This window comes from Chelonoidis abingdonii, chromosome 4, assembly GCF_003597395.2.
Source record: "Chelonoidis abingdonii isolate Lonesome George chromosome 4, CheloAbing_2.0, whole genome shotgun sequence".
Lineage (NCBI taxonomy): Eukaryota > Metazoa > Chordata > Testudines > Testudinidae > Chelonoidis > Chelonoidis abingdonii.
The window spans coordinates 57,190,999-57,205,582 of NC_133772.1; the positions used below are offsets into that span (position 1 = coordinate 57,190,999).

General features: G+C 38.6%; 1 protein-coding gene across 1 annotated transcript in view; it reads right to left on the bottom strand.

Annotated features, from left to right (window-relative positions):
* The window catches only part of SPON1 (spondin 1), a 326,399-nt gene that overhangs the window by 257,389 nt on the left and 54,426 nt on the right, over positions 1 to 14,584 (bottom strand). Inside the window, exon 3 of the mRNA XM_032777949.2 lies at positions 13,438 to 13,571. Within this exon, the coding sequence (XP_032633840.1) occupies positions 13,438 to 13,571 (134 nt within the window). The remainder of the gene's footprint in view (positions 1 to 13,437; positions 13,572 to 14,584) is intronic.

A 14,584-nucleotide genomic window follows, 5' to 3' on the forward strand; every position in this document is an offset into this window, starting at 1 on the left:
GTACTAAGCTTAAATAATTCCTCTCCCTCCCTAATGTTAATCCCCCTGATATATTTATAAAGAGTAAGCATATCCCCCGGCAGCTTTCTTTTGGCTAGGCTAAACAAGCCAAGCTCTTTGAGTCTCCTTTCATAAGGCAGGTTCTCCATTCCTCGGAGAGTGCAGGGCAGAGCAGGGGGGAAGCTATGAAATCTGCTTCCCTAAACATTGGAGGCTTGTTATGGAGATATCAGCATGATAGTTAATTCTGTAGCTTCTAACACCAATTAAAATGCTGTCTTGAGGTGGGAAAGGGAATCCCAAGCAACACAGGGAAGTAGTAGGCAAGCTTTCTCATGGTTGACCTGATATCTGAGGAAATTAAGCTTGGTTTAACCATAGGTTTTCCCCCTATGTGTCCGTGTACCCCTCGTCATGGAAGAGACAGTGTTTTATGTAGGTTCTTCCTGGTGTAAAAGCCAGAGTTCACAGATTACTTTTCTCCTCCAGAGACTTCTACTGCAGGAAGTGAGCATAGTGGCCAATATTATTTTAGAGTTGCTGTCATCATTCTATTACTACGCATGAGGGACCATATTCTATCACCTTACTAATGTTGAAGCTATAAGTCCTATTCAACATTATGACAAAATCTGACCTAAATTAGAAAATTAACATTTTCCAGATAATTTTTCCACCCATCTGCAGATGTTGAAATATAAAATATAAAGCCATGCTTTATATTAAGCTTTGGTTTATAAAAGATTCGTATACGAGTAATAGATGTTTTAATCAATGGTGAATCAATTGTTATAGATTGTTGAAGAGATCAATTTGCCAATAGGGCAATGAACATATAAGAGTGAATTATGATCTACAAAATGTCTTACTGATGTATTTATAACCATGCTACTCATTTTTATAACATATTTACAATAGTATAAATCATTTATTAGTCCTTTAATACAAATTGTGACAATTATGATTTTTTTTCCCTTTTAATTTATTAGTCTGTTTACTACTATCACTAGCTGCAGGATAAGTTATGGTATGAGTTGATTATATACATTACATAGCTAAATCTCTGTGTGTGTGTGTGTGTGTGTGTATGTGTGTGTGTATATCACTCTCTTGCACGCAAACAAAATAAATACATAAATAAATGAATAGAACAGAACATATCAAGAAAAGTAACAAATTACATGCAGCCTTGCCCATTAAATTCAGTGAAATTTCTGCAACTATAAGGACTGTAGGACTGAGCCCATAAGCTGTATCTTTGAACTGGAAGCATTGTAGTCTATGGAGCTATTCTTATTTAAACCAGCTGAGGATCTGGCCCAGATTTTTTATTTAATACTTCATTAAATCCTATTAAGTCACTGGGCATCTTGCATGAGCAATACAGAATAAAACCCTTAGTGAAAAGCAAGATATGAACTTGTATAGTATATAGTATTATTGCCACTGCTGTACAAGAGTTTGTGCAATATCATTTTTCTAGTCAATGAAACTATTCTCCTCTCATTTCCCCTGGTTAATACTGGGCATTTTATTCCACTGACGTCAATAATCACTAAGATCAGAATCAGGCTCACTGGCTGTAATATATAAACAGAGAATACTTTTCTGTAATTTGGAGAGCAAGAAAATTTTATTCACCAAAGAGTGAATTAATTTTTTTTAATTAATGTTATGTTTTCCAAAGCAAAATATTGTCTTCAAGCACTGGCATAATAAAAGACACAACACGTTCTAAATATGCATTTTTGTGCAATGAGAGAGGTTTATTTCAATCTATGTGGTTAACAAAAATAAATATTGAGTTAAACCATTCTAGAGCTAAAGATATATCAAAACACTTCTGATGTCTTCATTTATCACCCTGATTTATGTTTCGAAAAGAAACAAAATGATGAATATCATGATTATTTCTATTTCTGTTTCCTCTCTTTGTTTCCTCTCAAAAGCTGACAGTGGCATTGAAATCAAATTAAACATCTGTTTATAAAATAAACTGGAGTGCTGCTGACAGCTGCTGTGGAATGGCAAATGTTTTAAAGCTGTCAGGGTCCTAAATTAACAATGATTTTCATTTACAAACAGAGAATAACTAGGAAATGATAGCATCTCTCCCTCTTTGTCTTATTACTGGTTACAATACAGAAAAATGAAGACTTCATAAAAGACACTGTCAGAAAGAGGAGGCTGTGGGGAGTAGGGGAGGAAGAGACTAACAGTTTGAGCCTGTTAATGTAGAACTACCTTTGATGTAAGCAGAATACAGCCTGAACCAAATTTTAGCACCTGATAATTTGGGGAACTTTCCACTCTTCTTATACATGACATTGTTTTTTTTTTCATTGTTTTCCTCATGGATATTTAAAAGTACAATCAAATATGTTTTTCTTGGGGTATTGTTAATTTGTTAATTTAAAATTATTTAAATTTTAAATTAAAAAAATAAAAGAAATAGGTCCTTAACTCTCTTTACACTATTTAGTCTTTTTAGAACTGTAAACACCTTGAACAATGGTGTATCCTAGTCACAACTGCCAATTCTTCAAAGTTGGGTTCAAAACAAGCCAACAAATTGTTTATTTCAGAACTATTCTACAGGCATTTTCAGGTACTAAAATTAAAATATAAAATAAAATAATTATCCTGGAACAAACCTGGTTTTCATATGATTGGAATTCACTGTGAAATCCATAGATGAGTTTTTAAGTTCAGTGACCTCACGAATGTTCACATAGGTTTTCTGGAAGTGGAACTACTGACCATAATGGGAAAAAAAACATGCATCTTACTGCTTCATGTAACTTTTCCCAGTGAACATATTTTGAACTTGAATCCAGCACCAAGGAGTGGCCTCAAAATGTTACTGCATATCCACAGGCAGCAAAAAAGTTTGTATCAATATTAGACAAAAAGTTAATGACCAAGGACAAATTTCACTCAGCTTGTCAGCAAACACAGATTTAATAGATTCATGATTGATTTCAATTGTATTTGGGTTTCCAATCAAACGTTAGGCACACCTTTAATCTTCTTTTTGCAAGACACTAGAAAATGCAAAGACATTCAAAAGAAGAAATGATAGCAACATGTCTTCTCATGAAGACAATAAACATCATATTTCCTGATACTTTCAGTCCCTATGCACTTTACAAACAATTGATCACATTTTAAGGAATGGCTCCTTATTTTGCAATGATGCAAATATTTGTGATAACTAATCAGCACAAGAATCTATGCAAGGAAGTATTTTTATGTATGTATGTGTGCATGCATTTACATATGTATCAGGTAGTAGGAATCCTAACTACCTATAGTAATCAGTTTTGCACTGAAATACCTCCACATTCATATTTCCAGATGTAAAATGAGAGGTCAATCTGCGGCCAGCTGAAAATTTAATCCTATATATTACATACGCTGTCACAATTCCAGTAACACTGGAGTGGAACACAACTTGTTCACTAGTGTACAACGTTAGAGTTGCAGTACACCAGTACATTCCCCTAATTTGCTTGAAAATTCTCCAGTGGAACATTTTTCCATAAGAAAATGCAGATGAATCAAAATCAAAATGTTCCCTGAGAAAGTCAATTTTGAAAAAATATGTTTTATGTAAATTAGGGCAGTTGATTATTGCTGTTAAGTCATGCGATTCACTCCAAAAATTAATCATGATTAAAAAAATTAATTACTATTAATCACAGTTTTAATCATATTGTTAAACAAAAGAATAGCGTTTGCAATTTATTAAACATTATTGGATATTTTCTACATTTTTAAATATATTGATTTCAATTACAACCTAGAATACAAAGTTGACAGTGTTTATTTCATATTATTTGTATTACAAATATTTGCACTGTAAAAATGGCAAACAAAAGGAATTGTATTTTTCAATTCACCTCATACAAGTACTATAGTGCAATCTCTTTATTGTGTAAGTGCAACTTACAAATGTAGATTTTTTTGTTACATAGCTGGACTCAAAAACAAAACAGTGTAAAACTTTAGAGCCTACAAATCCCCTCAGTCCTACTTCTTGTTCAGCCAATTGCTAAGACAAACAAGTTTGTTTACATTTATGGGAGATAATGCTGCCCTCTTCTTATTTACAATGCCACCTGAAAGTGAGAACAGGTGTTCGCATGGCACTTTTGTAGCCAGCATTGCAAGGTATTTACATGCCTGTCATGCTAAACATTCATATGCTTCTTCAGGCTTTGGCCACCATTCCAGAGGACATGCTTCCATGCTGATGACGCTTGTTAAAAAATTAATGCATTTAATTAAATGTGTAACTGAACTCGGGGGAGAATTTTATGTCCCCTGCTGTTTTACCCTCATTCTTCCATATATATCATGTTATAGAAGTCTCGGATGATGACTCAGCACATGATGTTCATTTTAAGAACACTTTCACTGCAGATCTGACAAAACACAAAGAATGTACCAATGTGAGATTTCTAAAGATAGCTACAGCACTCGACCCAAGGTTTAAGAATGTGAAGTTCCTTCCAAAATCTGAGAGGGATGAGGCGTGTAGCATGCTTCAGAAGTCTTAAAAGAGTAATACTCCAATGTGGCAAATACAGAACCCAAAATGCTAAAAAAAGAAAATCAGCCTTCTGCTGGTGGCATCTGACTCAGATGATGAAAATAAACATGCATTGGTCCGCACTGCTTTGGATGGTTATCAAGCAGAACCCGTTATCAGCATGGACGCATGTCCTCTGAAATGGTGGTTGAAGCATGAAGAGACGTATGAATCTTTAGTGCATCTGGCACATAAATATCTTGCAATGCCTGCTATAACAGTGCCATGCGAACACCTGTTCTCACTTTCAGGTGATACTGTAAACAAGAAGGGGGCACCATTATCTCCTGCAAATGTAATAAAAAAAAATATATTTGAAAATGTAGAAAATAGCTTCAACTGTTTAAATAAATGGTATTCTATTATTATTTAACAGTGCAATTAATCGTTATTTTTTTAAATCACTTGACCGCCCTAATATAAATTGAAATAAGGCATTTCAGTAAGGTCAAATGTTCCATTTCAACCTCATCAGATTGGAATGTTTCAATGTTTCATTTTTAAGTTACTTTTTGTTTTGAAATTCATATGTAGTGTTATAAACAAATATACAGATTCAATTCATATAAAATAAAAATACATAAAGTAAAATTTAAGAAGTCAAAGTCAAAATTAAACATTACAATTTTATCTAAATGAAACATTTCAATTGACTCAAAATTATTTTCTTCAATTTCATTTTCCAGGATATTTTAAAATCCAAGATTTTGTTCTAATTTTGTTCTAATTTTCAGATTTTGTTTTAAATGTAAGTGGTCTACAAGAGCAGTGGGGCTTGGGCAATGATTTAAAGGGCCTGGGGCCCCACACGAGTTTGGATATAACATAGTAAAGCAGTGGGGCTCGGGGCTTCCCACTGCTTTACCGCATTATATGTGAATTCGTGTTATATTGGGTTGTGTTCTATCGTGGTAGAGGTGTATATCCTTCTATTGTACACTCTTTCCTTAATATTTTCCTTTTTTTTCAGATTTAAATCTTAATCTTCCCAGATTTCAAATCACACTTAAATGAGATACTTTATCCCCAGCAATATACTTTATCATTCAACTTCAGAAACCTAGGGCTAAAAGTGGTTTAAGACAGTCTGTCCTCCAGCTTAGCTAAGACATGCACCTATAATCTAAGGCTGTATGTCTACACTACAAAGTTTCTACATGATGTAAATTACGCTGGTTTACACTGCTCAGGCACGTGTACATTTAGCTGTTTGTGTCAATGCTGCACATACACACCACAAGTGCTTGCATCAATGGAAAATGCAGTGCATCACAGGTAGGCATCCCAGTACACTCTGTGCAGCCAACCAGCACAATGCTTTGTGAGGCATTTTCTCAGTGCTTTCTGGGATATCAGCAATTTTCCCAGGGATTTCTGAGAACTAGGGGTCAAGTTCCCATAATGCCACGTTCTCCATCCCATAATAATCATTCCATCCCACAATTTTAAAATGCCCACACTCCCATGTGTCACTTTTTGGTTTCCACCATCTTTCTGGTAGAACCCAGAGTTCAGCACAATTCTAATGACCAAAGCTAATACAGGATGCACAATTTGTCTGTATCTGCAGAACTTCAGTGACTACCACTTCAACTGGTGGTTCAATGAGGAAGAAGAGAAGTTTGACAACAATGAAGAGAGGCTGATGGACACAGTGAATAAAAATGTCAGATTGCTGTTGGCATTCACAGAGCAATTCTAAATGGTGGATCAGTGCTTCTGGGCCCAGGAAACAAGCACTGATTAGTGGGATTACATCATATGGCAGGTTTGGGAGGATGAACAGTGGCTGCAGAACTTTTAGATGTGAGAGGCCATATTTCTGGATCTATGTGCTGAATTCACCCAAGTCCTCTTGCACTGGGACACCACAATGAGAGCTACATTGATAGTGGAGAATTTTTTTTCTTATCATATGGCAAAAGAGGTGATTAGCAAAGTTTAAATAACCCAGTCCAAGAAGGAGAGCTTCTCTGCTTCTGTGTAAAGATACACATTTCCCCAAGACTGTCCTATCATCCATTTTTAAGATGTTCCACTTGCTGTAGGGGCAGATCATTGCTGCTCACATGCTCTTGCTCACTCCCATTCCTGAAATTATGGGAGTATAGGCCAGGAACCAGCAAAGCACTTAAGAAGATGTTTAAACTTTAAACATGCACTTAAGTCTGATTTCAATGGGACCTAAGCATGTGCTTAAGTACTTTGCTGCATTAGTTAGTATTGTATATGTATCCAGGCAGTGTAGACGTGCTCAATAGACTCATGGTTACGTATTTCAGTGCAGAGTCTGGGAGAATTCAAGACACTTATTGTAAACTAGGGCAAAATAGAGACCAAACCTTCAGGCTTCTGTGCTGCAACAACCTGTGGGAGTGAGGAATCTGGCTGCCATGTTCTGTACCAATTATGGTTATGAAATATCAGATGTAAAATAACCTGGTAATATTAACCTTTTATGCAAAAAACGGATTAATAGTTGTGTGACAAAGCAAGGTAGTATGGGGTGGGGGTGGGGAGGCAAAATGTAAGCTAATGCTACCTACAAGCTGTCCTTGAAGTTACGCATCAAACTAGCTAGTACTCCTGCCAAAGCATTTCTACTTCCCCAGGCTGCACTTGGAACCTTCACTTTCCCATACCGAACATGTAATAGGTACAGCGCCTGAAAAATGTTAAGGGGACTGCTGGTCAATTATGGGCCTCAGGTAACAGATTTTACTAACCAGAAAAATAAAACTCAGTGTTAAGAACATCAGATTAAATTCTATTCCCAGTTACACGGGTGCAATTCCAAAGCAACTTCATAGACTCATAGACTCATAGGTCAGAAGGGACCAATATGATCATCTAGTCTGACCTCCTGCACAAGGCAGGCCACAAAACCCTACCCATACACATTTATAACAACCCCTAACCCATGACTGAGTTATTGAAATCCTCAAAATTGCTGATTTGAAGACCTCAAGCTGCAGAGAATCCACCAGCAAGCGACCCATGCCCCACGCTGGCAGAGGAAGGCGAAAAACCTCCAGGGCCTCTGCCAATCCGCCCTGGAGGAAAATTCCTTCCGACCCCAAAATATGGCGATCAGCTAAACCCTGAGCATGTGGGCAAGACTCACCAGCCAGCACCCAAGAAAGAATTCTCTGCAGAACTCAGTTCCCATCCCATCCAACATCCCCTCACAGAGAAACCATTGAGCAGACTTATCTGCTGATAATCCATAATCAATTGCCCAAATTAAACAATATCCCATCATTAACATCCCCTCCATATACTTATCAAGCTTAGTCTTAAAGCCAGATAAGTCTTTTGCCCCACTACTTCCCTCGGAAGGCTGTTCCAGAAACTTCACTCCCCTAATGGTTAGAAACCTTCGTCTAATTTCAAGTCTAAACTTCCTAATATCCAGTTTGTACCCATTCGTCCTCGTGCCTACATTAGTACTAAACTTAAATAATTCCTCTCCCTCCCTAACGTTAATCCCCCTGATATATTTATATAAGAGCAAGCATATGCCCGCCCCCGGAGCCTTCTTTTGGCCAGGCTAAACAAGCCAAGCTCTTTGAGTCTCCTTTCATAAGGCAGATTTTCCATTCCTCGGAATCATCCTAGTAGCCCGTCTCTGAACCTGTTCCAGTTTGAATTCATCCTTCTTAAAACATGGGACACCAGAACTGCACACAATATTCCAGGTGGGGTCTCACCAGCGCCGTATATAACGGCACTAACACCTCCTTCTCCTTGCTGGAAATACCTCGCCTGAATGCATCCTAAAACCGCATTTGCTTTTTTAACAGCCATATCACATTGGCGGCTCATAGTCATCCTGCTATCAACCAATACCCCAAGGTCCTTCTCCTCCTCCGTCGCTTCCAACTGATGCGTCCCCAACGTATATCTAAAATTCTTATTATTAATCCCTAAGTGCATGACCTTTGCACTTTTCACTATTATATTTCATCCTATTACTATTACTCCAGTTTACAAGGTGGTCCAGATCTTCCCTGAATAGTACCCGGTCCTTCTCCGTGTTAGCAATACACCCCAGCTTCGTGTCATCCGCAAACTTTATTAGCACATTCCCGCTCTTTGTGCCAAGGTCAGTAACAAAAAGGTTAAATAAGATCGGTCCCAAAACCGATCCTTGAGGGACTCCACTAGTAACCTCCTTTCCAGCCTGACAATTCACCCTTCAGTACGACCCGCTGGAGTCTCCCCTTTAACCAGTTCCTTATCCACCTTACAACTTTCATATTCATCCCCATCTTTTCCAATTTAACTAACAGTTCCCCCATGCGGAACCGTGTCAAACGCCTTACTGAAATCGAGGTAAATTAGATCTACCGCATTTCCTTTGTCTAAGTAATCCGTCACCTTCTCAAAGAAGGAGATCAGGTTGGTTTGGCACGATCTACCTTTAGTAAATCCATGTTGCAATTCGTCCCAATTACCATTGACCTCAATGTCCTTAACTACTTTCTCCCTTAAAATTTTTTCCAAGACCTTACACACTACAGACGTCAAGCTAACAGGCCTATAATTACCCGGATCACTTTATTCCCTTTCTTAAAAAATAGGAACTACGTTAGCAATTCTCCAGTCGTACGGTACAACCCCCGAGTTTACCGATTGCTTAAAAATTCTCGCTAACGGGCTCGCAATTTCACGCGCCAGTTCCTTTTAATATCCTCGGATGGAGATTGTCCGGGCCCTCCGATTTTGTCCCATTAAGCTGTTCAAGTTTGGCCTCTACCTCAGATGCGGGTAATATCCACCTCCATATCCACATTCCCGTTTATCATCCCTCCATCATCCCTAAACTCCTCACTAGTCTTATTAAAGACCGAGGCAAAGTACTTATTTAGATATTGGGGGCCATGCCTAGGTTATCCTTAACCTCCGTTCCATCCTCAGTGTATATAGCGGCCCCACTTCTTCTTTCTTTGTTTTCTTCTTATTTATGTGGCTGTAGAACCTTTTACTATTGGTTTTGATTCCCTTTGCAAGGTCCAGTTCTACGTGGCTTTTAGCCTTCCTCACTTTATCCCTACATGTTCTGACCTCACTAAGGTAGCTTCCCTTGCTAATCCCGCCTTTCTTCCACTCCCTGTAAGCTTTCTGCTTTTTCCTAATCCCCTCTCTGAGTTGCACTTGGCTCATCCAGCTTGGCCTACAACTCCTGCCCATGGTTTTTTTCCCCTTTCTTGGGATGCAGGCTTCCGACAGTTTCCGCAGCTGCGACTTAAAGTAATTCCAGGCCTCCTCCGCATTTAAATCCACAAGTTCCTCCGTCCAATCCACTTCCCTAACTAATTTCCTTAACTCTTTAAAATTAGCCCTCGAGAAGTCGAAAAACCCTAATCCCAGATCTACGTTTGTTTATCCTTCCATCTAATTTTTTGAATTGAATCAGCTCATGATCACTCGAACCAAGGTTGTCCCCTACCACCATTTCTTCTACGAGGTCCTCACTGCTCACCAAAACCAAATCTAAAATGGCATCCCCTCTCGTAGGTACTTCAACTAACTTGATGAAGAAATCCATCCGCTATCACATCCAGAAAAAATCTGACCCCTATTATTCTTGCAAGCACTCGTCCTCCAGTCTATATCGCCGGGAAGTTGAAGTCTCCCATAATCACACATTTCCCTTTGTGTTTACTTCATTAAAGACATTAAAGAGGTCTCTATCCATATCCAAATCAGATCCCGGCGGTCTGTAGCACACCCCAAGCACTATCTCAGGGGAAGGCTCTAGTAGCTTTTTTACCCAGCGTGGATTTTTACCCAGACAGACTCCGTCTTATCCATTCCATCACTTCTTATTTCATTACAGTTCACCTCATCATTGATGTACAAGGCTACTCCACCACCTTTGCCTTTCTTCCTGTCTTTTCTAAACAGCACATAGCCTTCAATACCGTACTCCAGTCATGAGTACTATTCCACCAGGTTTCTGTTATCCCCTATAATATCGCGGTTTCACTTCCTGCACCAGTAGCTCCAGTTTCCTCCATCTTGTTACCTAGGCTCCTCGCATTAATGTGTACAGACATTTTAATTTTTGGCGTTTGGCGTCAGTGACATTCTTTCCCCGCGTCGTGCACAGACCTTCTACCACCAGCATCACCAGGTTAGTCTAGTTTCAACTCCGCTTTTCCTCCTTGGGTCAATTCTTCGGTCCACAAGGGTATCCCCTCTCACTTTGTGTTACTTCCCTCTCCAGGTTAAATTCCAGGCGTGGAGATCTCCTGAACATCTCCCAACCATCTCCCCCAACTTCCTAGTTTAAAGCTCTCTTAATGAGGTCGGCGAGCCTCCATCCCAGAAGTCTATTTCCCTCCTTACTTAGATGAAGTCCATCCCGAGCGAATAGTCGCCTGTCCGTAAACGCTTCCCAATGACCGTACATCCCAAAGCCCTCCCTATAGCACCACTGCCTGAGCCATCTGTTAATCATCATAATCAGGTCTAAGTCTGTAGAGTTAATCTGGATTTAGGCAGCATAATGAGAGCAAAATTTGGCCCATAGTAAGGTAAAAATGTTTTTGTAGATTAGCTTCATTTAACAAACTGGTAACTACTTTTTCTTCTTAAGGCATGATTCTCTTTACACTTGTACCGATGTAAGTTGAAGCCAATGGATCACTATATGGTGTAAGATAAGCATCAGGCCCTCTCTGTTCAAAACTGGCTCAAAACCACCAGCACCAGTTGATGCAAATCTTACCAGCAAATTATCAGGATAGAGTCCCAGCTCCAGCTATACACTGAGTTGAACTCCTGCATATACAGAAAAAGGTGGGTAGGAGGAGGGATGATTTGCCTCCTTCAGAGTTCAAGGTAGCAGAATTTCCCCTGGCTGGTTTTGGCCATCCCTAATTATAACAGCTATTTTTAAACTATGTAATTTTTATGGTCTCATTGAAGCGCTTATGATTGCCAAAATAGTTGAGAAAATGGTGCCCAGCATTTGTATGGAAGCATGGGGAGGTGATTGTAAAGAAGGCTTAATGTAAAGCCTATAATTTAGATGAGTTCCAAATGGAAAAATGTAAATGGTGTTAAGTTTATGCCAAAAAGCACAACAGTAATTGCTATGTATCGTACTACTGAGCACTGAAATTCAGTGCAAATGAAAGCCACATTATAATGTTAATCACCGGCTCTAACAGATCACAATAATAGGTAGCTGCTTTTTTCTGAGGTGTTTCATTCTTCTTTTGAACTGAACTCAGAAGTACAACAAGCAATTTATCTTTTGCATCTCAAACTAGTTCAGGGAAAACTGTATTTTCTACAGAAGTTTTATTGAAAGACAGCTAATAATCAAATAGTGTTTTATTCACATTCACCAAAACCTGTGTATCTAACAGTGGCCCTTCCACCTGACCTTCAGTTATTCCACCCTGGCTTTGATCTTGTCAGATACTGCAAGCTTAACGGTTTGGAAATGGGTCAGTATTTGGATGAGTAGTCTATATACTGTAGAAATTAGAGACCTACCTTCTAAATCACCCACACTTTCTCCCTAGTCATTACTGAATTAATATCTCAGAATTCTAATCAGAGGCACTCTGTTTGTTGTTGGTGGGCTGACTTTTAGAAGCTATGTAAAACCAAGTTCCTCCTTACAACCTGTGGTAGTGAAAGATCCCACCATAATTCTTGTAAGAGCAGGGTCTTAAATTATGAGGTTCTGGATAAATTCCAACTCAATTAATACTAATAATTATTATTTGTTATATGGTAGTACCTAGTTGCCCTATTGTGGTAGGCACTATGCACACATATAATGGAATGATCCTTGCTTATAATCAAAGAATAAAACAGACAAACCTCAGGTGGATGCAGCAAAGATGCAGGTAACACAGAAACACTTATGATTAGTATAATAAGGAGCAGTCACAGTACTCCAACTGCCTGACCCTTGTTAAAAGTTTTGTAGGAATCATGACATTTATGGGTGTTAAGAATTAAATTTGGCCTAGCTAAATGTTTCCTGTAGCTTTTACTGCATTAAACATTTTTCACTTCCTGTTTCAACCACCAAGAGACAATGGATGATGCTTCAGGGTCATATGCGTACAGTGTGCTGATAACACAGAGCAATATAACTCATTCTCATCAGAATGAAACACCACCATCAACTAGTTACCCCAATGTCTGGAAGAAATACACATCTTGAGGAATAAAAAGGGCTCAAATACAATCAAAGTAAGAGGAAGGTGATGCTCGTGGGCAAGGGGAATCATCTCTCTATTAAACAATGCATTGACGCTGAATGAATCTTCTTGAATTGCTGATGGGACTCTTATAACACCATTACACTCTACACAGTTCTTAAATTAGCTTGCAACAGAGTGGACAGCAAGCTGCAACATTTTGTTGTAACCTTAAATCAGGTTGCTGATCTAACACAGTGCTTTTCTGAGTGATATTGATAAATTTGAGAAAATGCAGGTACCATAGTGCAGCCCAATTGACATGCTTGGCTAAAATGTAAGGATTTACCAGCATTTCAGTCATGCCTCCTATATTATGTGCATAATTTCCTCCCAAAAATGTTTAGAAGACTAACTGCCTGATTTGTGGGTGAAGTCTACTAAAAGCTATGCTTCTAAATTGGTGCAACTGGGGACACAGAGCTGTGCCCAGAATATTGAGTCTGTTTTTTAAAAATGTAGGCCAAATAGTTGCAAGGCAATGATGTGCAGTTAAACTACTGCTGACTCATGTGTATAAAAACAGGCATCAATGTATTGTAAATCATATTAGACTTATTATAAACTGAACCTGGTTTTACTTGTAACTTGGATCCATGTAAAAGTACTTACTTCAGAATTACACAGCCTGTACCAACAGGAGGCGCTGTCCAGAAAACATGAATGCGTGTCCGTCTTCTTGGCGTACTCTCGGTAACAGCAACAGGACAATTACTCATGAATTGTGTTTCTTCTTCATCTATAATCTAAAGAAATATAAAGATACTTTATAATAATAAATGTGCTTAGAAAGTGTTTTATGTCAGTTTGTCTCCCCTTTAAACGGAATTACCTGTAACTATATTTTTCTAGATCACCAGTCTTTCGCAGACAGAGCTGTAAAAGTCAATTAATCTATTAAAATAAACAAAATGAAACCAGCCCTAACACAGAAATGTTCTCAGGTTATGGGAAGTTGCTCCTTTCTGAATATGGCTGCAAATCAACCATATAGGGACGGAGTTCCCAAACTTTTTGCCAGCTTGACCCTATTTTAATGAATTATTTCCTCCCAGGATGCCAGACAGCAAGGAAGATGACATTTTGAAGAGCAAAATGTCATCCCCCACACAGCATGACCTCACACACACCATACATGTGAGTTCACGCTGCATGGAGGACACTGTTTTACTCTACAAAATGGCATCCTTAATGGCTTATGCCTCACACACACTGTCTATGCGAAGTCATGCTGTGTGGAGCAAAATGGCCTCCTCTGCACACTAGGGATCGCTGCACCGTTCTGCTGGTGGCACAATCCCATCTGGGCTTCTGACCCACAGTTAGGGAACTGCTGATGTAAGATTAAGTTGGCCTTGTTAATTGAAACTTCACATAAATGTTTACAGACAGAATGATAACAGAATTTACATTATTTCCACTATTTGTATTGTAGCAACTAGAGTTAGTAGAGAAAACATGTTACAGTGGGCAGTTTCTCATCAAACTTCTGCGTAAATCCTACTATACTCAAGGTCTTATGCCCAACACGACCAGTAAGGTGTGAATCATACTTTCATCTGTAACATAGCTTCATTCCAGATCCCGGTATCTGAGGCAATATGCATAAATTATTGCTTTACAGCAGGGGTTGGCAACCTTTCAGAAGTGGTGTGCTGAGTCTTCATTTATTCATCTGATTTACGGTCTCATGTGCCAGTAATACATTTTAACATTTTTAGAAAGTCTCTTTCTATAAATCTATAATATATAACTAAAC